General features: G+C 51.8%; 1 protein-coding gene across 2 annotated transcripts in view; it reads left to right on the forward strand.

Annotated features, from left to right (window-relative positions):
* LOC144942691 (endothelin-converting enzyme 2-like) overlaps positions 1–27,724 on the forward strand; it is an 80,165-nt gene that overhangs the window by 1,878 nt on the left and 50,563 nt on the right. The window contains exons 2-3 of one of the 2 annotated variants that reach the window (XM_078869518.1): positions 7,584–7,854; positions 26,841–26,918. In XM_078869518.1, the coding sequence (XP_078725644.1) occupies positions 7,768–7,854; positions 26,841–26,918 (165 nt within the window). In that variant the 5' untranslated portion in view covers positions 7,584–7,767. The remainder of the gene's footprint in view (positions 1–7,583; positions 7,855–26,840; positions 26,919–27,724) is intronic. The other variant, XM_078869520.1, reaches the window with a different exon arrangement.

Here is a 27,724-nt window from a genome sequence, read left to right on the forward strand (position 1 = left end):
CCGCCTGGATCTCTGTGGCATTCAGGAGGTCCGGTGGACCGGCTCTGGCTCCTGCCACCATGAGGGGTGGACAGTTCTCTACTCGGGGCAGGAGACTGCCAAACAACAGGGAGTGGCTCTTCTTCTGAACAAAAGAATGAAGGGGGCGTGGGAGCGTGGCTGTGAGGTGTGGGAAGCTGTAAGCCCCAGGCTACTTTGGGCTCGCCTTCCAATCAACCGGAGGGGAGGAGTGGTGGTCGTGGTTACTTATGCCCCCACCGAAGATGAACATCCGTGGAGGGATGCAGACAAGGCCGATGAGTCAGATGCCTTCTATGACCTCCTGTCACAGGTGCTGGCTAAAGTGGCCCCTCGGGATAGAGTCATCTTGTTGGGTGACTTCAATGCCCGAGTTGGTAATGATGCTGGCACCTGGTCTGGAGTGATTGGAAGGCATGGGCCAGATCAGCTCAATAACAACGGTAGGAGGCTGCTAGGTTTTTGTGCAACCCATGGGCTTGTAATTACCGACACGCTGTTCCGGCATCGGCGTATCCACACAACATCATGGATGCATGCCGGGTCCAAGCAAGAACATCTGCTGGACTACATAGTGACGGACCAGCGGATGCGAGCCCATGTCCTTGACACCAGGACCTACCGTGGAGCTGATCTACCACCCTCTGACCATCGACTAGTCATCTGTAAGATGCTCCTGCCATTCTTCCACTCCGGTGGTGGGTGTACACCCAGGACCCCACTCAAACCTAAGGTGGCTTGGTCTCAGCTAGCTGATGAAAGTTGCAAGCGAGAATTTCATCATCGCTTGCGGCTGGGGTTGGCATCGTCCCCCACTCCTCCAGATGTCGAGGGAAAATGGTGAGGTTTAGGACTGTGACTCAGGCAGCTGCAATGGCTGCTTTGGGTACGTGGTCCAGACCTCCCCAGAGACCCTGGCTGACAGAGGAGGTGTTCAAACTGGCTGAGAAAAAGCGACAGGCTCACTCTCATCGGCTACAGCACCCCACGTCGGAGAATGAGGAGGATTACCGCAGCCTTCGCTTGGAGGTTCTGAGAGCCGTGAGGCACTGCAAGGATGGGTGGTGGTCGCGGGTTGCTGAGGAGATGGAGTTTGCCTCAATGGCCCGCGATCACAAATCCCTATTTTATTCCATCAAAAAAGTAACCTGCAGCACCATACCTATTACCATCATTAGGGGAAAAAACGGTGATCCAATCTTAGACTCCCAGGAACAGGTTTGCAGATTTGCTGAGCATTTCTGTGAAGTGCTGGGGGAGGGGAAATCCCTCCACATGGAAACATCGTGGGACAAAATGGGGATGACCCTGCTGAGGCTACGGTGCCTCAAATATTGGAAGAGGAAGTCACCCCCTGTGAGTGGCTGTCTGAGGTGCCATCTATTTAGGAAGTACTGACGGTGATCTAAAGTCTAAAACCAGGAAAGGAACCTTGCAGAGATGATCTCCCAAGCGAAATGCTGAGGGAGGGTGGCGTTTGTGCACAAACTGCCCTACATGACATCATAACAATAGTCTGGACCACTGGACGGGTTCCGCAGGACTGGAAGGATGCCCTGGTGGTCCCCATCTTTAAGAAGGGAGACCGCACAGACTGTAACAACTACAGGGGTATCTCACTCCTCAATGTGCAGAGGTGTAGGGAATTCCAACAAGACCTACATATCAGCTTTATTGACCTGGTCAAGGCCTATGATACCATCAGTAGGCCTGGGCACTGGGTTGTTCTTCGTGCTTTCGGAGTCCCTGACCCGCTGCTCGTGATCATTAAGGACCTTCATGATGGTGAGCGGGTCCGGGTAAAACTACGTGGCCGGGAGTCGGAGCCATTCCCTGTTCACCTTGGGGTGCGACAGGGATGTCCTTTGGCTCCATCATTATTTAACATCTATTTCGACCACATAGTTCGTGAAGCCTTCAGTAACTGTACCGGAGGAATTTCCATCTGGTACAGATACAATGGGAGGCTGATCGATACCCGGTGCGGTCAAGGGATGGCTCCCTATTGGTCAACCACGTTATGTATGCCGATGATCTGGTAATTGCGGCTCACTCAGAGGAGGAGTTGGAAGCGCTGCTGCTGAAACTGGAGTGTGCCACGAAGAGGTGGGGCCTTACTATCAGCCCCACCAAAATGAAGCACCTGCCTGGGTATTTTGTACCATCGGGCACTCCACCTCCACAACTCCCAATCGGTGATGGGGCAGTTGTGGAGAGAGTGGAGAGTTTCCCATACCTGGGCAGTGTGCTCATGACTGGCTCCGGTTTAGCAGTAGAGGTCTCACTCCAAATCAGTCGAGTGGCATTATCTTTTCATCGGTTGCATAACGCTGTATGGAAGCTACCTGGTCTATCAATCAGCACGAAGCTTCAGGTCTTCTCGGCCACGGTCATTCCCTCCCTTCTCTACGCTTGTGAAACGTGGACACCTCTAATGGAAGGTCTTCGCCGATTAGAAACATTTAGGCTGACCTGCCTACGGTCCATCCTGGGTTTAACCAGACTGGGTTGTGTGAGGAGCTCACAAATCCTTGAAAGATGTGGACAAAGTCCCATCGGTGAGCTCCTCCGGCAGGCAAGGCTGCGTTGGCTGGGTCATGTCGCCCGCATGCCCAGCCACCGCATGCCTAAACAGCTTTTGTTCGGCCGGATCGAGGGGGCTAAACGGGCGCGGCACTGACCAGAGAAGAGATGGAGTGATGTGGTACAGGAGGACGTGGACTTGCCGATGACTGGTACCAGCGGTGTCAAGATCGGCCTCTGTGGAGGAGGCTCGTGAAAGACGCTACTGAGTAGTTGGGGGCAGTGGCTCTCCATCAACAACGGAGGGTGGATGAGCGACGCTCACAACAACGAGCGGAGTGCCGGGTGGCTAAAGCACAGCAAGTTGGCACAGTCAGGGGCACAAGTGGTGCATCAGCCAGTCGTCTCAGTCAGTCGACCTCTGGCATCTGGGTCTGCCCTGTGACCTCCTGCCAGCGGGCGTTCGACACTTTACGTGGCCTCAACGTGCACATAGCCTGGCACAATCGATGTGGTGACGTCACCGCCAATTAGTGGTGAATGGCGGTTGTTGTGTGGGGCATCTCACTCCTCAGTGTGCCGGGTAAGGTCCTGGCAAGGATTATTCAACATCGCCTTGCTAGGCACGCTGAGGAGAGGCTTGCGGAGCCCCAATGCGGTTTCAGGAAAGGGCGGTCCTGCACAGATGCCATATTTTCTGTCCGTCTGCTACAGCAGAGGTGTAGGGAATTCCAAAAAGACCTACATCTCTGCTTTATTGACCTGGTCAAGGCCTATGATACCATCAGTAGGACTGGGCTCTGGGTTGTTCTTCGTGCTTTCGGAGTCCCTGACCCTCTGCTCACGATCATTAAGGACCTTCATGATGGTGAGCGGGCCCGGGTAAAACTACGTGGCCGGGAGTCGGAGCCTTTCCCTGTACACCTTGGGGTGCGACAGGGATGTCCTCTGGCTCCCACATTATTTAACATCTATTTCGACTGCGTAGTTCGTGAAGCCTTCAATAGCTGTACCGGGGGAATTACCATTTGGTACAGATATAATGGGAGGTTGATCGACGCCCGGGTGCGATCAAGGGATGGCTCCCTATTGGTCAACCACGTTATGTATGCCGATGATTTGGTAATAGCTGCTCATTCAGAGGAGGAGTTGGAGACGCTGCTGCTGAGACTGGAGCGTGCCACTAAGAGGTGGGGCCTTACCATCAACCCCACCAAAACTAAGCACCTGCCTGGGTATTTTGTACCATCGGGCACTCCACCCCCACAACTCCCAATCGGTGATGGGGTAGTTGTGGAGAGAGTGGAGAGTTTCCCATACCTGGGCAGTGTGCTTATGACCGGCTCTAGTTTATCAGCAGAGGTCTCACTCCGAATCAGTCGAGCGGCAATATCTTTTCATCGGTTGCGTAACGCTGTGTGGAAGCTACCTGGTCTGTCGCTCCGCACGAAGCTTCAGGTCTTCTCGGCCACGGTCATTCCCTCCCTTCTCTACGCTTGCGAAACGTGGACCCCCCTAGTGGAGCATCTTCGCCGGTTGGAAACATTTAGGCTGGCCTGCCTACGATCCATCCTGGGTTTAACCAGGCTGGATTGTGTGAGGAGCTCACAAGTCCTTGAAAGATCTGGGCAAAGTCCCATCAGTGAGTTCCTCCGGCAGGCAAGGCTGCGTTGGCTGGGTCACGTAGCCCGCATGCCCAGCCACCGCATGCCTAAACAGCTTTCGTTTGGCCGGATCGAGGGGGCTAAACGGGCGCGGCACGGGCTAGAGAAGAGATGGAGTGATGTGGTACAGGAGGACGTGGAGCTGAGTGGACTTGCCGATGACTGGTACCAGCGGTGTCAAGATCGGCCTCAGTGGAGGAGGCTCGTGAAGGACGCTACTGGGCAGTTGGAGGCAGTCGCCCTCCAACAACAACGGAGGGCGGAGGAGCGACGCTCACAACAACGAGCGGAGCGCCGGGTGGCTAAAGCACAGCAAGTTGGCACAGTAGGGGGCACAGGTGGTGCATCAGCCAGTCATCTCGGTCATCTCGGTCAGTCGACCCGTGGCACCTGGGTCTGCCCCGTGACCTCCTGCCAGCGGGCGTTCGACACTTCACGTGGCCTCAGGGTGCACATGGCCTGGCACAAGCGTCGTGGTGACGTCACCGCCACTTAGTGGCGAATGGCGGTTGTTGTTGTTGTTGTGTATATGTGTGTAAATGTGAGTGTGTATATGTGGGTGTGTAAATGTGAGTGTGTGTGTAAATGTGAGTGTGTGTAAATGTGAGTGTGTGTATGTGTGTAAATGTGAGTGTGTGTGCATGTGTGTGTGTAAATGTGAGTGTGTGTATGTGTGTAAATGTGAATGTGTGTGTAAATGTGAGTGGGTGTGTAAATGTGAGTGTGTGTATGTGTGTAAATGTGTGTGTGTGTATGTGTGTAAATGTGAGTGTGTGTGTATGTGTGTGTGTAAATGTGAGTGTGTGTGTGTAAATGTGAGTGTGTGTGTAAATGTGAGTGTGTGTATGTGTGTAAATGTGAATGTGTGTGTAAATGTGAGTGGGTGTGTAAATGTGAGTGTGTGTATGTGTGTAAATGTGAGTGTGTGTGTGTATGTGTGTAAATGTGAGTGTGTGTGTATGTGTGTGTGTAAATGTGAGTGTGTGTGTGTAAATGTGAGTGTGTGTGTGTAAATGTGAGTGTGTGTGTGTATGTGTGTAAATGTGAGTGTGTGTGTATGTGTGTGTGTAAATGTGAGTGTGTGTGTGTGTAAATATGAGTGTGTGTGTGTAAATGTGAGTGTGTGTGTATGTGTGTTTGCTTGAGTCAAAGTGGTTAGACGCGTCTGTCTGGTCCCGGGGGAGCTGTGAGTTCACTGGCAAGTGTTCACTCCCCGGCTCCGTGACTTTGCCAGGCACTCTGTTGGGCAGGTAAAGTGGTGTGTCAGTGTGTGTGCTTGTACGTTATCTTATCCCTTTAAGTTTTGTTAAATGTTTCTCAAATGTTCACATAGAGACTATACACTACGGCTCCTATGAGTAATAACGCGGGAATGCACTCTCGTCTTTGCATACACACTGCAGATATTGCCTATGTGCGTGTACTAAGTGTCTGTACTGTGTGTCTCATAAGTGGCACGTATGTGTGTGTCTGTATGTGTGTGTATGTGTGTGTATGTGGGTGTATGTGTGTATGTATATGTGTATGTATTTATGTGTGTATGTGTGTGTGTATGTATTTGTGTATATATGTGTGTGTGTGTGTATGTGTGTGTATGTGTATGTAAGTGGGGAGCGGTAGTGTAGCGGTTTGCGCGCTGCGCTACGAACCCGGCGAACCGGGTTCGAATCCTGCTCACGGCCAACACCAGCGACGATTATCTGAACCGGTCCTGGGCCTCCCCTAGATCGACCCGGCCTCAAATGAGTACCCAGTGCGGTGTGTAAACATCGCCACTGGGGAGACAAAGGCGGCCCGGCGTGGTGCTGGCCACCCACCCCCTCGTGTGCCACAGTGCCAGCCTTAATAGGTGCTACTCGCTAACAGCACTTGCCCCTACAGTCTGTTAAGGCAATACGGGGGATCTTTGTCTTTGTGTATGTATGTTTAATATGTGTGTGTGTATGTTTAGTGTGTGTGTCGTACAAGCGATTTGCATGGTTGGCTACGTACGGTGCGAAAGATGTTCAGCATTCTGTGTGGACTCTGAACACGAAGTTGCGCAGGCTATGTCCTGGCCACTGCTTTGTTACAACATTGCGTAACGACTGGCTAAGTACGGTGCGAAAGAAGTCCAACATGCATGTTCTGCCTACTCTGCAGAATCGGGGCTCCTATTGTGTGCATCTCTGACTCGGTAAGAGGCAAACGGATGTGGCTCCCGTAAACTCCATCACACACCGTACGACTGTGCAATACACACACGCACGTGCTGGGTATGGGGGGGGCAAAAGTAGCTCCGCGCTAAATGCTTTCAAGCTATCAATTCCGATTCAGTGATTCTGCACTTGCTCTATTACTATAGTACTATACTGCCTTCAACTTTTATGAACGACTGGGTGTTTAAGGTGAGCGATTTGTCGTATCATCTGGCTGTATAGTAAATGAAAAAATACAATAACTTTACTGTGCCAGTTAAAAATGTGTTTTAATATATTTTTTATTTAAGGCCCCTTTATAACATCATATGCTACAGGCCCCGCACTAGCTTAGTCCGGCACTGGGGGCCTTGCATGCTTGGTCTTGGCTGTAGTGTCACAACTCCTCTGGGAGGCGAATTACTCGGTCCACTGATCAAGGCGCCCCTATCTTTGTCAGTGTTTTGGGGTGTTCATCGCTGTTGGCGAACTTAAGCCAATGCCGGCAACTCCACATTGCCATGGTGGGGACCAGTTTCCACATTGGGTTGACTTGTGTTAACGTCAAACAAAGTGGTGCTAAATTTTATCCACCGCAGCAGGCATTGTGAGTTGTGCACAAAGTAGTCCTGTATTTATTTTTTCGTCAGGCTGGTGGGGATGGATGATTGGCCGAGTTGTCACCTGCCCAGGACTCGAACTCTCAACCTGAGGATGAGAGGCCGAGTGCGATAACCACAGTGCCACCTACCTGGCCTGACTTCGCAGGCAATTCTGCGCATACCTCCGTGACCAAACCACCTGGAGCCGTAACAATAATAATGGCGCGCCCTGCGGACTCAGAAAGCTAAGCAGGGCTGGAGCCTGGAGAGTGCTTACATGAGGGGCTACACGGGGCAGTGCACCTGTCACCTGAGGACAACGCCGCAAAATCCATTGCACTGTACTATGCTCCCACGTCTATGCTCCCCGCCTGCACGGACCCCAACTGACCAGTCCAGCGCAGTGAAGTACGCTCAGTGGCCCGGCGCAATCCAACTCGGGTACGATGAGCGCCTCGTCCAGCAGCGGACCGACAAGAGGGCTTCTCCGTGCGTGCGTGTGCACGGTGCAACAGAAAGGCACCCGCCAATGTCTTTCCGACCGACGGACTTTACTCGCTGACACTGTCTTGTTCTGTGGGCCCTCTCGTCTCTCTCAGGCTCGCATCGGCCGTGCGCGGACGACACCACCGCGGCGTGTGGAGCACTTCAGTCGGCGTGTACCCACCCACAGCCACCCACCCACACCCACCTACACCCCATCCCACCCACCCCACCCTCTGCCCACGCAGCCGCGGCAGGGGTAAGGGGCGGTGAAGGTCCGGTCGCGGAGAACTTGGCGGCATGAAGTCCCTGGGCCGCCTGCTCTCGCGACGCCTCTCCGCGCGCGACGATGAGGAGGAGCTGTCGGAGCTCACGGTCAACGGCAGGGTAAGTTCTCTCTCCGCCACCTCTTACAAACTACTGCGACTTTCAACTATTTTAATTCGACACCGATAGTATCGAACGTGGCCATCGTAGACTGTTGGGCCAAGTGGCATGTTGGAAAGTGCCCATGAGGCACCTGACGAGGGGGTGGTGTGGACAGCACCACACCCCGTCGTCCAATGTCTCTTCAACGCTCATGTTCACATACCATGATGGATACTCAGTTAAGGCTGAGTGGACCTAGAGGAGGCCCAGGACAGCTGCAGGTTTCCGGTTGTTCCTGGTTATTGAGCAAGGCTGGGAATCTAATGTTAAACTAAACTATTTTTTATTTTACCAGGTAAAGCCCGCTGAGGTATAGAGCTCTTTTTTCAGAAGCGACCTGGCTATCACGAATGATAGCTCCACGAAGCGGCTTATCATTGCGTGGAAATGTATCGCAGCCGAATACTCTAAACGCCTGATGTTGATTCTAAATGCAGAGCGAAAAACTGTAGGAGCCGGAGAAAAATCAAAACGACCACGGGGAGAGAGACACGCAAACTCCAAATAAACAGCAGGCATCATCAGGGTCGGGATTGAACCCACGACCTCCTGTATGCCAGGCGAGGTAGTGAACATCTCCTAGCCAGCGCTCTCCCTCCCCCTGCTCGTCCTCGCTGCTGGGTAGACACAGCCCTCAGCCGCTGTTCTCACTCGCCACGCCAGGTTCCCACGGGAGAGCCAGCTCGCGTCCACTCGACTCGACTCGAGTCCACTTGCTCCTTGAAAACGAGCCGGTGAACACGCCACAACGTTGGGTCAACGTTAGCATGCGGCTGCAACCGTTGGACTAACAACGTGGGCCCAAAAACGTTGACCTCAACGTTCCATTTTTACTGGGTTAGGTATTAATGTCCTCGCCGTGATTCGGGCATTAATTTGTATTCTCTCTTAAGAACGTGTGCGTTTGTTACGAATTGGTTTTTGATTCACATTAATTTCTTATAATAATTCCATAAATGTACAATAATAAGTTTGCAAAGCTGCGCGGCGCTCCGACCTGGTTCTCACGTCGTGCCGCGCGTTGCTCAGATCGATGTCCGACGTTCGGCCCATTCGGGAGCTGAACATTCGTTACGCTCCGTAGCCTTTCACCAAAGACGCCGACGCGACCATTTCGGCTTCGTGATAATCGTAACGCTTCAAACGCGACCGTGATTTCTAACAAAACCCCACGCGTGGTCGTCGGCAAGGGTGATCACATTCGTTGCCGTTGGTGTCGTCGTCGGCGTTATCATTGTCATCGTTGTCGGCCATGATCTACCCACTGCTGGATGAGGCCTCCCCAAGCCGTCGGCATCTCTCACGATCCACCTTGAGCCGATCTCGTCACTCCATCTGCTGGGTGCAGATCCCGTCCCTAGGGCCCGCCCTTGGACCTCACGGCGTCCACGTCAGATGTGATACTTCCCGTTGAGTTTGAAGGCGTCGAGGGTGCACACACGGCGGGGTTTGCCCCTGGCCGTTCTGAAGAGATGAGTTTTTAAAGTGCCTAGCTCCAGTGGCTTCCTAATTGGAGCTGGATTGAAAACTCATTTCTTTCGAACTGATTTTTTGTATGCAGTGCTGGAAACGTGAATTCAGTGGGGGGGAGGCTTAAGCGAACAATTGTTAACGTGTTTGATTTAATGAATCATGGATCTGGCATTCAGTGACGTGTCCGTAAAACTTTGTTTAACGTATTCAACTGAAAATGAGGCCGCTTAATGAGCAAGACTCCATCACCGCGCTCTGGAATGTTTACTCACTCGCCGGGCCGCTCATGGCTCGAGTCACACACAGCACGCCTCGTTCCCTTTTCAACCTCGTCACAGCATCTCACCCCGTGACCTTCGGGGGAAGCAAAGACAAACAAAAAACCTGGCACCCTCCAAAAAAAAACAATTCCCTGAAATGTGCGTTTTCAGCACGCGGTGTCTTTTTTGCACAACGGCGAGCGGCAGTTCAAATGGCAAGAAGACGCAAAGCGCTCGGGAGAGTCTCTGTGACCCACGCTTGCGGCGTTCGCTCATCTGCGGGGCGTCTCGAGTCTCAAGCGCTGCCTCGGTTGAGGAGCGCAGGAGTTAGCCACGTTTAGCCATCGGTGCAGTCAACCGATTTTAAAGTGCGTAATGTTACGGGTTTATTTTCTTCTCCCCGCCATTGTGCTCGCGGCTGTGTTATACGAAGACTCCTCGCATCGCTCTCGTGCGACCTGTGCGGAGGGATTCTGACGTCGTGTTCTCGCAGCGGCTCACGTGTTTGTTAGTCCCCAGCAGACGTGGCCTTGTAAGCAGGTCACCGCCACCTACTCGGGACAGTCGGGACATGTCCCGACACGGTTTGTGCGACGCCTACGCTCAGAGAGCTTGACCAACGTGGATATCTTTTGCTTTGTGGGAGGACACTGGAGTGCCCGGAGAATACACGCGCTTGCGAAGAGAAAACTCCCAAACCCGGCACAGAAAGGTTTGAAACCTGCCCGCTGTACCGCATGCCACCGTCACTTCGTAGTCGTCCAGTCGGGGGTCCGCACGTGCACCTGGCTCCACCTGCGTGCGATCCACCAACCCGTGCCTGCGAGTCGCTGGAGTAGCGGGCATGCGCAACGCACTGGCATGCCCACGCCATCCGGCCTGCACGTTCGCACGCACGATCGTGCCCTGCTCTCCCTCCCTCCCCCCACCCCACCTCTTTCTCTCTCGCGGTGTTCCGCGTTTTCGTTTGCTGCACTTTTCACGTCTCCCAGCTAAGCGTGCGCGTCGCGTGGCTGTTGTTGATGCCACGCTCACTCCGCCGTTGCCGTGCTGTGTGGTGCGGTGCGAGAGGCCCGCCTGGTGAGAAGTCCTGTGGACGCAGCCGTGAGTGTCCGGACTTCCCAGACATTTTTTTAATGTGACTTTGATGCGACTAAACCGGTACGTCGATTCTAAATGTGGACGGAAAAACTGGAGGACCTGGAGAACAATCCACGCGACCACGGGGAGAACATGCAAACTCCAAAAACACAGGTCTCAGGGTTGGGATTGAACCCACGACCTCTTGTAAACCAGGCGAGGTAGTTAATGTTTCACCACTGCTCTTCCTTCCCCTGCTTCTGCTGATGTAGATGCAGAGCAGCAACTACAATTTCACATCCAGGTGGTCAAGCCGGCAGACAACCGCGTCAGGAGTAGCGCGGAATGCACCGCTGTGGTGATGTCTCCTTCAGTGTTTGTGAATCGGGGCATTGCGTCGTTATACGTTGTGTTCGTGGTCTGCTCTGGATGACCACAGTGGCACCACTGCTGCCGGAGAGTTTTTAAACTTTCCATTTAGTACATCAGGTGTCCGCATCTGTCATGGTTTATGGAGTGGTTGCGATTTAGGGTGGACCGTGAGCAGCTTAATGGAAGATCAAACCCCAGGAATCTTCTGCGTTGGCTCTTGTGACTGAGAGACTCGCTCTCACCACCACCACCACCACATTTTGGCAACAAAAACATCGTGGCACTTTTTTGAGGTTCGCGTTTTTTTCAATCGTCATCAAGGTCGACGTAAACGCTGATGAAGCCGATGACGCAACCTTCAAGTGTCCAGCTCGCTCGAGCGGGGTTGACACTCTTGACACCTTGAATGCCTGTTGCGTGAGCGACTGTGTTTTGTTATGGTCCGTGGGATGCCATGGTGCCCCACGGACTCTCAAAACGTCAATTCCTTACAGGTGCCTTCACAGGTGCCTTCTTTACGTAAGTTATCATAAAACTTTCAGCTACAAAAAAAATACGACTTTTACTTTCACCAGGTCAGGCCCAACTGAGCTATGCAGCTCTTTTTCAGAAGCGACCTGGCCACAAAGGAAAGCTCAACAAAGTGGCTCATCGCGTGGACATTTATAGCAGCAGCAGCCAAATACTCTAAACGCATATTTCTAAATGTGGAGGGAAAAACCAGAGGGCCCGGAGAAAAATCCACGCGACCACGGGGAGAGAGACACCGCAAACTCCAAATATACAGCAGCAGGCGTCGGGGTCGGGATGGAACCCATGACCTCCTGCATACCAGGCGAGGTAGTTAACATCTCGCCACCGTGGCAATTATAATAATTAGATTAGCCTAAAACTATATATTTGGTGACGCTATGTAAATGCCAGGCTGCATGGGTACGTTTCAAGTTCTCGTTTGAACTTTAGTTAGCAGCTTAAGGGAAAATTTGGGGTTTTGTTTTCCATTCTTCACCGAGTAAGCCATGACCTATGACCCAGGCTTGGGAGTGGCCTCTCACAAGCGCCGTGCCAGAGTAAAGATTCGAGCCACCAGGGGCCAATCACAGACGTATCAGGGTTTCGACTTGGAGAGAACGATTTTCAGATATAAGGTGATGATGATGATGATCACAATGAGCACTGCGAGTTGGGGGACTCAATATACGGCATTGGTAAATAAACCAGTGACAGGTTTATGTATTAAGGGGCCTGTATCAGTTCTGTAGCGTGGGGAGCGGTAGTGTAGCAGTTCGCGATCTGTGCTACGAAACCAGCGACCCACGATCAACGCCAGTGACAGTTATCTGAACCAATCCTGGGCCTCCCTTAGGTCGACTCGGCCTCACGAGTACCTGGCGTGATGTGTAAACATCGCTTCGAGGGAGACAAAGGCGACCAGGCGTGGTGCTGGCCACCCACACCGTGGTGTACTGTGCCCGCCTTCATAAATGCTCGCTAGCAGCAGTTACGCAACAGTCTGCCGAGGCAATACAGGGGCTGCTGCTTCAGTAGATTGTCTCACGACACTGTCGACGACTTCAGAAGGCCCGCCGATCAACATCTCGGGATCCCGTGAGGCTCGTTTGGTGACTCTCTACATTGAGGGGCACAGCGGTGGCTAGGAGGTGTTAATTACCTCGCCTGGTATACAGGAGGTCGTGGGTTTGATCCCGACCCCGACGCCTGCTGCTGTATATTTGGAGTTTGCGGTGTCTCTTTCCCCGTGGTCGCGTGGATTTTTCTCCAGATCCTCCCGTTATTTCCTCCACCACATTTAGAATCGCGCGTTTAGATTATTTGGCTGCTGCTATAAATTTCCACGTGATAAGCCACTTCGTCGAGCTATCAATTGTGGCCGGGTCGCTTCTTAAAAAACACAGCTCAGTGGGGCCTTATCTGGTAAAACAAAACAAATAGTAGAAGAGATTTTGTTCAGAGCGCCCACCCGTTTACAATCGGGCCGCCTCCCAGCTGGCGGACAGGGACGTGTTTGCGCCCTCGGTGACGGCTCGCACGGCTGGACGTGCCAAGGCCGTGTGGTGCATTCCTCGCGACGTCGACTGGCAGCGTAATAAGTCACACGTGCAGTTGTAAGCGGCCCTGAGAATCGTTAATTCGGTCAAATTTACGTGGCTTGCCGTCCCGGGTGTAGGGTAGGCGGGCGCGTGAGGGGGGGTCCAGCCTCCAAAGATGCCGTGCGGTGGTGGCTCCGCTGCACGTGGCTGCCTGCAACGCGGCGCTGTGGAGGCAGCAGCGAGGGTTGGTGGATCACCGCACACACCGATGTTGCTCAGCTACCTTCCTGGGGGTGTCGCTGAGGTGCTGTGGCCTGGTTCGCAAGAAGGCCCTACGACAAATGTTGACTCCGCCTGTTCCACCTGTATGGGATAGCGTGTTGCTCCCCCCCCCTCGCATGCGTTTTCTCCGGGCGGTTTCCTCCCACACGTAAACAGTCATCAACTGAATTTCGATTTAAAGCTTTCATGACTGCAGGGATTCATCTTCTTGGTTCTTTCGGTAAAGTCACGTAAAAGGGAAATAATAAAATAATAAAAATAAAACATAAAATAATTCTCACGACGTTTCGGCCACAATGCAAGCATTTCAGACGCTGTCTCTCCGACAGACATAGTCTTCACCTGAGGACGGCTGCTTGCGTTGTGGCCGAAACGTCGTGAGAATTATTTTATTATGTTTTATTTTTATTATTTTAACAGGACCCTGCGGGGTGGGCTGGTAGGAATAATACTAATACCGGTACAGGGATATCGACCGCACACACACGCGCACACACACACGCACATACACGTACACACGCACACACACACACGCACACACACCGCACGCACACACACACACGTACACACACATGCACGCACGCACACGTAATGAAGTTGTGTTGCTACGCTTCCAGTTCGCCGTGAATAACGATCCGAAGCCCAATAGCGCCCATTCATCACGCCGCTCGAGTGGGCCGGACACGCACACACTCACGCACACACACGCACACAGTCACACATATACACACACGCACACACACACGCGCACACACACGCGCATACACACGCACACACACGCACGCACGCAAACACACGCGCACACACACGCGCATACACACACACACACACACGCACACACATACACACACGCACGCACGCGCACACACGCGCACACACACACACGCACCTCTCACCTGCAAGGCAGCGGTCGCCGCTTCTCCTCCCACATCTCTCGTCGCGGCAGCTGTAACGATGGTGCAAGTTTGTTTTTATCATCAATTCCTCCTCCACCCCTCCCCGCCACTGTTCACCCACCAGAATAAATGAGTTCGCCCATAGTCAGTCGATCAAAAAGTTTCGCCGTGAGGCGCCGGAAGCGACGGCCATCTTGTTTAATTCACAGATCGCAGGGGGAGCGGGCGGCCATCTTGTCGGACAGGGTCATGCCAAGTGTTTGCAGTAGGGGGCGATGTTGATACACGGACGGACGGACGGACGATATATATAATCTATTGGTGGTCTGGTCCACTTCGTTCCTACCAGTATTATTTCCCTTCTACGTGACTTTACCGAAAGAACCAAGAAGAGTCATCAACTGGCTGGTAACAACCTTCATATGCAGAGGACTGCAGAGCTTGGGGGAAATGAGACGCCGGCTCACCGCGTGGCTGCTGCCTTCCGGCTCGTCTGTGGTTCTTCGTCACGCCTCCGAGTCTCTCTGTTCGAGGGCGGGGTGCGAATTCCACGCGGCGCGTTCCAAGCCGACGTCGTCGTCGTTATCTTTCGTTGGGCTTCAACGTTCATGCACCGGTCACGTTGTCGTTTGATGCGTCACGACGGGAGACCGGCCCGCAGGGCTCCAAGAGACGCCACCGACCGTGGCTTTAAAGAGCGGAATGTGGACACCACGTGGGTTGTTCGGGCCGGTGACCCCACGCGCGCGTGGCAGTAAAACGCGTAGCGGCGCCTTAGGGCCGCGTTACCCCCCCCCCCCACAGCACGTTTGCACAGGCAAGCGACGGTAACCAATGGGCAGGGGTGTGAAGGCCACGCGCGTGCACTTTTGTAAAAAAAAAAGCACGTGCAGGGCGAATTGGTGATCGTGACTCTACTGTACGGGCTGCAGATCTCGCGCGCGGGTCGGCGCGGAGTGTCTAATGAATGCAATACCCCCGGTGCGCAGGGGAAGCAAGAGTGTTTTTATTTCTCTGGAAATGTGTTGTTACTTTGGATCCATCGAACACTGCGAACGCGAACGACGGATTCGATCGGCGTTGTTTGCACGGCGACCGATCTGGTCGGGTTTCGCGCTCTTAGCACTCGCCCAGCGAGCCAGCGGCTGGCAGAGTGTGCACGCGCGATTGCGTAACCGTGATCGGGCCGGTTGAGGCGCCGGAGTCGAAACTGTGGCATTATTGGAACTTGGGGACTAACCACTAAACTAAGGGGCCGTCCATAAATAATGTCACGCACCTAGCGGGGGGTGGGGGGGGGGGTCAGACATGTGTGACGAGGGGGGGGGGGTTGAGAAATGTGACGTCACATCAAAATGCGCAACTTTAAATAAATATAGACAACGCGTTCTACATATGATAATTGTTTTTTTACCCTTTTATCTGGCAACAAAACAGACACCTGTTTTACAAGGAGTCATGTTTGCATTGACCACAATACCTGCAGTCGGAATGCAAACAAAAAACACAACTCTGATAATGTATGCACTGTCCTTGAAGTTGATTGGTCCACACCCGAGACAGCTTTCTTTAGAGCCTAGTCTCGCATGGTGTTGGACCAGATGACGCCAAAAGGCGCACAACTCAAAGACAATGCACCATCAGAGTATGAGAGCTCGGGGTAAGCATTACACCATTGGTACCTCATTTGCCAGTAAAAAATATGATCTCTCATACTCTGATGGGGCTGGCAGAGAGGGGGGGGTGGCAGAGAGGGGGGGGAGGGTGGCAGAGAGGGGGGGTGGCAGAGAGGGGGGGGGGGCTGGTTCGAAGTGGGAGTTGGGGGGAGCCTGGCACACTTGATAGGGCAGTGCAGCGGTGCTCAACCCGTGGGGGTAGAAGGGACGGCCGGTCGAACCTTTCAGGGAGACGCGGCTATGACATGGTGGGTACCGTGCAGGAGGAGAGCGTGCGCGCGAGGGAGCGTCAGCGCCACCTCGCGGCGACAAGCGACACGAGGACGCAGCGTGGAACGCGCCTCCCCAGCGCCGCGCCGACACGAAAGGCGTCGACGCACGTGATCGCGCACTCTGTGTTGGGGCCCCAGTGTTCTTAGCTGTGCAGTGTGGGCGACCACTCGTCTTGATTTGGGGTTGGAGGGTTGGGTGGCACAAAACCAGAATGGTTGAGCCAGAGGCGTAGCTAGGATATTTTGCGCCCGGGGACGAACTATAAAATTGGCGCCCCCCCCCCCCCCCCCGTTTAATCACATTTTCCTATTACATCGAATAAGGAATAACAATTTAAATTTTAATGAAACATTGTATTTAAAGAAGCAAATTTATAGAAATTATATTACATGGCTCACTCAGTCACTGTCGTAGACTGGTTGACATAGTCTACAAAAGATTAATTTTTCTTGATTTCACTGTCGCAAACTGGTCAATCATGTAATCAAAATCTGTTTTTGCAATGTTTCTCTTTCAACGCTAAGAAGAGCAAGATCGCTGAGACGATCTTGTCCCATTGAAGCACGCAAATACGACAAAATAAGTTTCAATTTGCTGAATGACCGCTCACAGCTTGCAATTGAAACTGCTATTGTTAATAAAATTCGCAAATTCGGAAATATGTCGTCTCCATAAAACACAATAAAACTAAGAAGATCCAAAGGAGTTTCTGGTAGAACTTCATTCCGGTTACTGAGCAGCATTTTGCAATCTCCAATTTCTGTGAAAAGTTCGTGGCCATTGATGTCGGTGTCATAGAAATTTCCAAAATATGTGCAATTTAGACGAATTGGATCGACATCTATGTCGGTTAGAAGAGTTTTGACGTCCAGCAGAAATCCATATTTTGTCTTCAGGTCTTTTAGTCGTAAAAACCGTGTTGACATCTCCTGTTGAAGTCGATAAAGTACGCTCTTCATAACGCGCACAATTTCTTCTTCTGCTGAAAGTCCTGCATCTCTTGCCAGTTCTCCTGGCATCTTCTTCTGTCCACATCTATCCCCCAGGCTGTGCATCTTGTTTTGGCGTTTTCTACAGCAACTTGGCTCAAATCATCACGAAGCTTGACAAATTCATGCTCCAAAGATTCAAGATCAGTTGCTGCTTCCTTGAAGTTCATAGTAGGATCCTGTTGTATCTATGCCCCGTTTTCCAAAAATTCCTGTAAGCGCTTCTGAACACGATACATTTTTCCAAGAATGACATTCTAGAAATGTAATAAAACTATGAAGTTAAAATTGAATACGCATGCCTGTAACTGTTCTGCATCGCGTCTGGCTTCAGGCGTTATAGTTACGTCCTCCGATAATTTGTCTAGCAGCCCTACTAGTTCATCCAGTCCTTCATAGATAGCTTTAACAGCTTCTGATCGTGCACTCCAGCATGTTTCAGACTCCCACTTTACTGTGATGGGCACATCTTTTTTAACTCTTCCCAACGAATTGTTGAACGAGAGAAAAACAAATATATACTTTCAACTGTTCCAAAAAATGTGACGAAATGTGGATCCTGTTTAGCTGAGTGTACTCCTGCTAAGTTTAAGCTGTGCTTGTCACAGTTGACAATGCTCTGTGATTTTGTCACATATTCGTTGTTGAAGGCCGGATATATACCCAGTCATCACAGCAGCATTGTCATAACATTGTGCCCGACAGTCGGCTTGAGGTATGTTGTCAGATTTAAGTCTTTCGACGATGACTCTTTCTAGGCTTGCTGCATCTTTTGCATGTATATCAATATAACCTAAAAAAAAATATTTGATAGTTACTTTTTTAGTTTCAAAATCCACATCCACAAATCTTATGACCTGAGAAAGCTGTTCCCAATGTCTTAGATCAGGAGTTGAGTCAAGTAAGATACCGTAGTACTTGTTTTTCCTGATATCACTCAACAATTGGTTCTTTACAGTCGACGCAAGTATGTGGATGAATTCATTCTGGATTTCCGGTGACAAATAAGAAACTGATCCCGGATTTTCTCCTGCGTGCTGTACGTGTTTTGCTAACAATGGGTCATACTGCGCAACGAGTTTTATCAGCGCGATAATTTTTCCAACATTTTAATCCTCATCCGCATTCAAATTTTCTTCATGGCCACGTAGTGCCAAATTTTGTGAAACCAGAAACTTAATACAGGTGAGTATTCTTTGCAATATATCTCGCCAACGTTGTTTTTCCAAATGAATCTGAGCTTGAACCACTGCGTCAATTCCAGTACCATCAATTATCCTTCGTTCGGCTTCCTTCCATGCAGTAAAAGCTGTGCGGTGGCTAGAATTGTTTTCATGAGAATTTCGTTTTTCTGGCTTTCTCCACTTGTTGAAACCGTTTGTTAACTCAAACGAAGCTCGTGAGTGTGAACTCGATGATGTAAATAATAGACAACAGAAACAGTAAGCCGCTTTATTGATTGGTGAATATAATAGCCACGAACGATTCACTTCCTCTTCATTCGCTAGTCGGCGTTTAAACCATGCTGATGTAATTGAACGTGCGTGGGCTGCTCTGGCTGCTGCAGCCGCCTGGAGCGTGGTGTCACTAATAAGAACTAAAAATAGGCCGTCGTAGTTACTGCCACCAAAAAACAGACCAGTGACTAAGGCTGAAAGACTGCGCCTGTCTGTTGTTTGGGACGTTCTTCCATGTAAGTTCTTAATAGGCACGCGTACCAAAATGTAATTACATGACATGTAGGCTGTGTGTGCGGGATATATAAACTTTTAGGTTGAGGTGTAGATTTGTGCAGCAGTTTCAGGCTGCCGCGCCCGCCGCAATAAGTTATGTAACGTTGTAAGCCTCATTTTGGCGCCCCTTTACCTTGGCGCCCGGGGACATATGTACCCCCCTGCCCCCCCCTCGCTACGCCTCTGGGTTGAGCACAGCTGCGGCTGTGGGTGGAGAGGGCGCTGCTACTGCCGGGGAGGCTGCTGGCGCCGCGTTCGCGTTGAGCGCCGCTTGAGAGCGGAGAGGCCACGCGCTCCGCCGCCGTCAGCTTGGCGAGCCCAGGGGCGCGACTGCAAGGTCGTCTCCACCATCTCCCTTGGGCTTGTTCTCTCGGCCGCCCCCCACCCCCGGGTCGCGCTGATGGCATTGGCCGTGGACCGGAGCGGCCGCTTGGCCACCGCTCCGCCGACGTCGGTCCGCTCGTCCGCAACGTCCCTGCGCTTGGACGCCTTCCCGGGAAACGTGCAGCGTTGGCCCAAAATTGGCACCACGTTCACTGGGTTGGTGTCGCATTGTGTTTTGTATTTACTTAAGCCCACATGCCTATTTAGTTAAATGTACATTTATATCTTTATTTGTAAACAAAATACTTGTGAAATCTTAATTTTTGGAGCTTTCGTGACTGCAGCAATTATTATGCAGTCACGAAAGCTCCAAAAATTAAGATTGAACCACTTCTACGGGGAAGTTTTAAGCTTATCTTTTTTCTCTCTCTGGCTATTTGTTCTCTCTGCCTGTGTCCTCTCTTTGGAATTTTCACACTTAAATTCTAACTTAGCAATCTTTGAAATACGTAATCAACCAGGCTATGCGTTAATTGTGTGTTGACCGACTCTCTGTGTTGCATTACATCACATTTCGATATTTTGCGAGGTTATTTAATTTTAGTGTGTCTTTCTCCTAATTTTCAAGCTTGCGTGCCGTGCCACGTCGTCATCTTACTTGCGCAGCAGCAACACGTTGCCGTCCACTCATTGATATGCTAATTTTCTCTGCCCCCTCCCTCTCTCCGTCCCCGCCCCCCTCCCTATATTTAAGGGACCGTCACAGAAACGACCCCTCTCTCTGTGCCGATATGTGTCCTCTCTCTGTGTGTCCTTGTGATGTCTGTCTGCTTGTATGTCTGTATATAGTTTTCTAGTTAGATTTTTGTTGCTATTTCTCTTATGCCTGATGATGATTGCTTGTGTTGCAATCGAAACGTCGCTATTACTTTAATTCATTATTTTATCTTTAGACGTGACTTAACCGAAAGAACCAAAGAATAAAATACTTGTGGCCCCCCTATCCATATTTCTTCTTTGTAATGACTTTATTTTGACTGGCCCCTTTATTTTTTAAGAGGCCACTTTTTTTTCACTGGCCACTTTATTATGACTGGCCACTTTATTTATTCTATATTTTTATTAGTTTATTCCAATTTCACAGATTTATAGGGGCAAGTGGACAGGCACTAAAACCATTTTAATGTCCACGGCGTCAGCAAGTAACGTTCCCCAGAACAAGTTTCTTTGTTTTCTAGATTCCCTAAGAAGCTGTCCGTGTAAGCCCCCCAGCACCGGCTTCGCTATCCGTGGGGCACCTTGGCCCTTCCTAATAGCACGGGATATCCATGGTAAAGTCGCCTGCAGATGACACGGATAGCAGAGGGAGGACCGCCCGTTTGTCCGTTTGGCTCAGACGCGAGGAGTTGCGCGACGCCTCGTGATGCCCCGAGAATCCGTGGAAGTCCCCGCAGCAGCTGCTTCGCTATCCACGGGATACCTGGCACAGCGATGCTCGGCGATGCTGGCGATGGTGCACAAGCACCAATAACAAGCGCAGTCAACGAAAACAAACTCAACAACATTCGTCATCAGACACGCTGTCTGGTCCTAAAATAAAAGCCGTATTTATAATGGGCAACGTCTTTAACAATGGCCCTTCATTGCACGGAATATCCACGGGAAAGTCGCGTGGAGGTGACACGGATAGCACAGAGGGCCCTCCCTTAGTCTGTTTTGCATGCGGCAATTGCGTGGTGCGTAATGGAATAAATTGCAGCAGGATATATATTTTTGTTGCATTTATAGAGCGCCTTCGCTCAAGACACTAAGCAAAATGCTTCGTTATCCACCGCGGCGGAGCAAAAAAAATCTGCAAAATGTCAGAGGCGGACAACACGAAGGGAAATATACAAAGGAGACACTGTTTATTCCCACGTGCTGGAAACTAGACGTCGTCCACCCCTCCCACGGAGTCCGTGCTCCCCGCTATGCTCCTCGCGGGATAGTTTCCTCACGGTTACCGATCGCGGGGCCCAAACACCCACAACGCCAAGACAATTAACGGCAGGATGAAAGTTGTAATCGACAAGAGTCAATGCGTGTTTTTATAGTTGAACAAAGGTTATTCTTGTTATCCTTATTCTTGTCATACGAAATGGGAAAAGAGGCGATGGGAGGGAATTCCAAAGTGGAGCCGTGCTGGGGGAATCGGCCGGAGCGAGAAGCGGGGTGACCGGCGGTGGTGGCGGTGGCAGTGGTGGTGGTAGCGGTGGTGGTGGTAGCGGTGGTGGCAGTGGTGGTGGTTGAGGTGGTGGTGGTGGCGGCGGTGGTGGTAGAGCGGCGGCGGTGGCGGAGGTGGAGGCGGTGGTGGCGGTGGTAGTGGCGGCAGTGGTGGTGGGAGCGGTGGCGACGGTGGCGGTGGTGGTGGTTGAGGTGGTGGTTGCGGCAGTGGTGGTAGCGGTGGTGGTAGCGGTGGTGGTGGCGGTGGTGGTAGCGGCGGTGGTTGAGGTGATGGTGGGAGCGGTGGCGACGATGGTGGTTGTGGTGCCGGTAGTTGCTGGGCAGTGCGAGCTGGGGGACCTGCATGGCAGTGACGCACATCGGGAAGCCTTCGCACCCTCATCGCGTGACTGCGGTCAGGCCGTACGAGCCCCGATAGGGGCGGCCTGATGAGGGGAGAGCCAGCCATGCTGGGAGAGCCTCATTACTCCGCGGCTTCTTCTCATCTCGCCCGCTTATTTGTAGCCGGGCGGTGGTGGCTGTGCACGGGCTGTAATCCAGCACTGCGGAGGCGAGGGTTGGTGGATCGCACAAATGTTGCGAAACTTCCCGCGGGTGCTGAGGAGGAGGGTGCCGTACCCTGGCTCGCAGCTTGCGGCAGAAACGCGTTTGTTTGCATGTTCACCACGAGTACGTGCGGTTAACGCAGACATGATTCATTTGATGTTTGAACATCTTAACACCTGTTTTATTGCCAGAAATGGTAAACCCTATTCTTATTTTTTCATTCCAAATGTTCTGTCTGGATGGGAATCGCGTGTTTCCCCCTCGCTCGCGTGGGTTTTCTCCGCGTGCTCCGAGAGTGTGAAACTCTCCCAAATTAATCACTGACATAAAAGGACGGCAGAGCTTGGGCAATTGTTGGCATCAGCTCACCACGTGGCCGCCTTCCTGCTTATCTGTGCTTCCGTGCCCCTCCGAGCCGCACCTCCGTCTGCGAGAGCCACGAGCGAAAAGCTGCGAGGCTGCACGGCGTTACAATTTGCGAAGGGTCAAATCGTTTATTATATTCGTTAGCTTTAAAAAAAAAATGGCACTTTATTTATTTACTTTACAAACGTTACTTTCATCTGCGCACGACGCCAACGTGACTCTGCCGGGAGCGCGTTCCGCGAGGTGTGGCGGCCGTGAGCGGCCACGCCGCCGTCTTGTCGCTGCGCCGTGGGAGCGACGTCTTCCCCGCGTGGTGAACGTGCTCAGATGTGCCGCGGCGAGTCGCGCACAAACGCGCCGGAACCGGCGCTCCGAGCGCTTTGTGCCTTTTGCTTCTTTGCAGAGCAGCACAAAGAACCCGTTGTTGCGTGGAGTATTCCGCGCGGCTTTGATCTCCGTTCATCCGCTCGGCGAGGGCACTCGTTGCCGAATGAAGCCGGCAACGCCCCGTGTCGTCGGCGCACCGGCAAGATTCGTCGCCACCCGACCTCCCGAGCAGTGTGAAAGCGCTCTGAACACTCGCACTCATGTTCCATGATGGATACTCAATTAAGGTTGAGTGGACCTAGAGGAGGCCCAGGACAGGTGCAGGTTTCCGCTTGTTTCCCGGTTATTGAGCAAGGCTGGGAGTCTAAACTTAAACTAAACTAGTTTTTTTATTTTACCAGGTAAGGCCCCGCTGAGCTGTGTGGATCTGTTTCGCAAGCGACCTGGACATCACAAATGAGACCCCGACGAAGTGGCTCATCATTATCACGTGGAAATGTATCGCAGCACAAATCCTCTCGACGCGTGGTGATGTTCATTCCAAATGTGGAGGGGAAAACCGGAGGACCCGGAGAAAAATCCACGCGACCACAGGCAGAGAGAGAAAGAGCGAGTGAGAGGGACATGTCAGCTCCAAATACACACACTCATCTCCAAATACACACACTCATCTCCAAATACACACACTCATCTCCAAATACACACACTCATCTCCAAATACACACACTCATCTCCAAATACACACACTAATCTCCAAATACACACACTCATCTCCTAATACACACACTCATCTCCAAATACACACACCCATCTCCAAATACACACACGCATCTCCAAATACACACACGCATCTCCAAATACACACACTCATCTCCAAATACACACACTCATCTCCAAATACACACACGCATCTCCAAATACACACACGCATCTCCAAATACACACACTCATCTCCAAATACACACACTCATCTCCAAATACACACACTCATCTCCAAATACACACACTCATCTCCAAATACACACACTCATCTCCAAATACACACGCTCATCTCCAAATACACACGCTCATCTCCAAATACACACGCTCATCTCCAAATACACACGCTCATCTCCAAATACACACACTCATCTCCAAATACACACGCTCATCTCCAAATACACACGCTCATCTCCAAATACACACGCTCATCTCCAAATACACACACTCATCTCCATTGGCAGCCACGAACCAGTGTGACATTTCCACAGTGCCATGGCTGGGCCCAGTCTACCTCGCAGTGTTACTCGTTTTATTGATACCCCCCCCACCCCCAACAGGGCAGTCAACCAATGGGAGCCCGACCTGAGATCTGAGCTCACAGTCTTCTCATTGCGAGCCACGAGCCACCGCGTGGCCATGCAGGGCCACCCGTTTCCGTCTAGAATTGTGGATAGGAAGGGGGGGGGGGCTCGCTTGGGGGCTTTTGCTAGGAGGGACCACGAGGAAGGGGGCTCGTTTGGGGGACTTGGCTAATGGAGACCCTTGGCAGGGGGATGGTTTGGGGGGGGGGGCTTTGCTCGGGTCTGGTGGTACATGTTGTTTATGTCGTTTATTGTGAAAATTCAGTCACGGTTCCGATGATCACTGTTTCATTGCTTTTATGGCTTTATTTTGGTGATTTCGAAAAATGTTTTGGTTTAGCCATGTTTTTTTGTTGTAGTACGGAGTTAGACTGATGGCCTTAATCTAAGTTGTCTTGTGGTTGTTGTTGTTGTTTGACTTGCATCCCACTGGGATTTTTGCACACAGCGTTGGTGTACGGTGCTTTTTCTGCAATATTTAGCTGTCTTTTCTTGGATTTTCTGTTTTCACGCAGTCACTTTAAGATGTTTTCTTGTTCATGTTTTTGTTTTTTGTTTGTTGCGGTTGCACCCTATTCAAGAGCCGAATGGCTCACAGGGCTATACCTAATACATGAAACTGAAAGGAGATATCCCTGGGCAGGAGGATGGTCTGGGAGTCTTGGCTAGGAGGGCTCACTTTTGTTGGATGTTCTCCTGGTCGCCACCGGTGGGTGGATGCTGCTACGCGCTGTCTCGACGTGCCCTCCCACGCGGCACGACACCTGGGCTCTGTGACATTGGCATCACATTTGCATGCCACCTGCATTCCCATTTGCATGCAATTAAAACACATGAATTGTCACACACGTGGCTAGATGCATGCATCGTGAGCTTTTGGGATTCGATGTTGACTCACGGACGGATGCGTCGTCACACCCCTGCAATGCGCCGCACCCTATCTCGGCTGTCGACTGTCTTTCTTTTAAACGAACTTCGTACTTCGCGTGTGTTGAACTTCTTTCGCACCGTACGGAGCCAACCGTGCTAATCGGAGGTGCTGGGGAAGGACAACAAACTAAACACACACAAAAGCAGTTCTAAAGAAATTAATGAATTACAGAGCGAACACAAGTTGGAGACGTATCACATTGACATCAGCATTATATATGCGTGTGCGCTGAACTTCTCTCGCACCGTACGTAGCCAACTGCGCTCAGCGGAGGTGCGGGGGAAGGACATCAAACCCAAACACAGCCCCTTGAGCCAGTGGTGGAAATTCCACATTTCTGTGACAAGTGCCAGTACGCCCTATGTATTAAATTATGTGTACCCATTCCCTTCTAGATCGGATCCAGTACAGTGCTTGAGTGGGGCTCTCTGGCACAGAGCTCATTGTCCGGGGTCGCTTCAATAGGCCCCGTTTAGATGAACGCTGCTTTTGTCTCCGGCGGAAGCAGCGTGCTGCGTGAAAATCCGTCCAAGACGTTTATCCCCTCCGGCGCCAGACTGGGCCAAGTGAAATGAAAGAACGGATCACCGAGTAGCACCAGCAGCCCGTCCACTGGCTCGCTCGCCCGCCAGCCTCCACGCCAAAGCCTAGACGACGCCGATCGACCCACCACCGAACGAGAGAAGAAGGACGAATGAATGAGAGAATGAATGAATGCAAAGGCGGACTAAATTGTGTACCTGGCTGGGTTGGCACCGCTCAAAGCTGGAATAATCCAAAATGATTGACTGGTCGGAGACCGTCAACTCACAACACCCAGGAGCCCAAATGAATCTCTCGACAGTTCAGCCCAGCTTTGATTCCAGGATCTTGACGTTGTCACTCCCAGTGTATTGACGCAGACTTGAGGAATCTCTCCACGATGACCCACCGAGCCACTTCCGCCAACGCATCTCCGCATGTTTCACGTCCAAGCGGCAGCGTCTGTTGTGGAGTTTTGGGTCTTTCCTCGTAACTCAATTTCCGATGGCAGATTGCCATTTACAAAGTGAGCTAGGCAGGACATCTAGGAAGGAAGTCAGGTGGCAGCCGGCTGTGAGATTGGCAACAGATCGGCAGCCGATGAAGCAGAGGAGGAGGGAGGTCGAGGGAAAATGAGAATGTAGGACGAGAGGGGTTGGAGCAGCAAGCCGGGTGGCAGTGGCGAGAGATGATGATGGCTCGTGGAGAGGGAGTGACGGAGAACTGTATCTTGTCTTAACTTATTTTTTATTGCGACCAGGTAAGGCTCACTGAGCTGTATGTGTCAGAAGCGACCTGGCGATCACAAATGATGGCTCGGCTAAGTGGCTTATCACGTGGACATTTATAGCAGCCAAAGACTCTAAACGCGCGTTGATTCTAAATGTGGAGGGGAAAACGGGAGGTCACCGGGTTCGTAGTTCGTGGCGACTCCGTGCAAAGACAAATATTCCCCGTGTACCCATAGAGACCGCAGGGCCAGGTGCTGTGAGCAAGTGCCAATTTACACCCCACAGGTAAACACTCATCCACGTACCCACGTACCCACACACAAAAGGCACCGCAGATTCCCACGTTCATAAACTCACGCAAAGACAAAGACAAAGCTTCCCCAACCCCCAATAGACTCCAACAGGCTGTCGGGCTTCTGGTCGCGTGGACATTTATAGCGGCGGCCAAATGCTCCAAACGCACCTCGAGTGTGAACGCTGGAGACGGAGGGGGCCACGGCCGTCCGTGCCAACGCTGATCGTCGCTTTGTCTCGTGCCGCCCTCAGCTGGGAGCCGTCTCGAGCCTCGTGGACGACGGCGCCTTCAGAGGCGATCCCTTCAAGGGGGGCCCCATCGATGTACAGGTACCACCCCCACCCACCCACATGCCCCCCACCCACCCGCTCCCCACCCCCCCCCATGTGTCACCCTCATTGCGTCACCGTGTCGGCTGTGCGCACTCTGTTTCCCCTACCCTTGTGTCGCCTGTACGTCGGCGTGTTATTCACTTCACTGTGTCTGTGTATATATGGTTACGTGTGTGTATCGGGTTACGTGTGTGTGTGTATAGGGTTATGTGTGTGTATAGGGTTATGTGTGTATAGGGTTGTGTGTGTGTGTGTATAGGGTTGTGTGTGTGTGTGTATAGGGTTGTGTGTGTGTGTGTATAGGGTTGTGTGTGTATATCGAGTTATGTGTGTGTGTGTATAGGGTTGTGTGTGTATAGGGTTGTGTGTGTATAGGGTTGTGTGTGTATAGGGTTGTGTGTGTGTGTGTATAGGGTTGTGTGTGTGTGTGTATAGGGTTGTGTGTGTGTGTGTATAGGGTTGTGTGTGTGTGTATAGGGTTGTGTGTGTGTGTGTATAGGGTCATGTGTGTGTGTATAGGGTCATGTGTGTGTGTATAGGGTTGTGTGTGTGTGTGTATAGGGTTACGTGTGCAAGTGGGCAGCGGTAGTGTTAGTGGTCACCGCGCTGCGCTACGAACCCGGCGACCCGGGTTCGATTCCTGCTCATGGGCAAAACCAGCGACGATTACCTGAACCGGTCCTGGGCCTCCTCTAGGTCGACTCAGCTTCACATGAGTACCTGGTGCGCCGTGTAAACATCGCCACTTGGGAAGACAAAAGTGGTCGGGCGTGGTGCTGGTCACACAAACCCCTCGTGCGCAG

Source organism: Lampetra fluviatilis, chromosome 28 (assembly GCF_964198595.1).
Source record: "Lampetra fluviatilis chromosome 28, kcLamFluv1.1, whole genome shotgun sequence".
NCBI lineage: Eukaryota > Metazoa > Chordata > Hyperoartia > Petromyzontiformes > Petromyzontidae > Lampetra > Lampetra fluviatilis.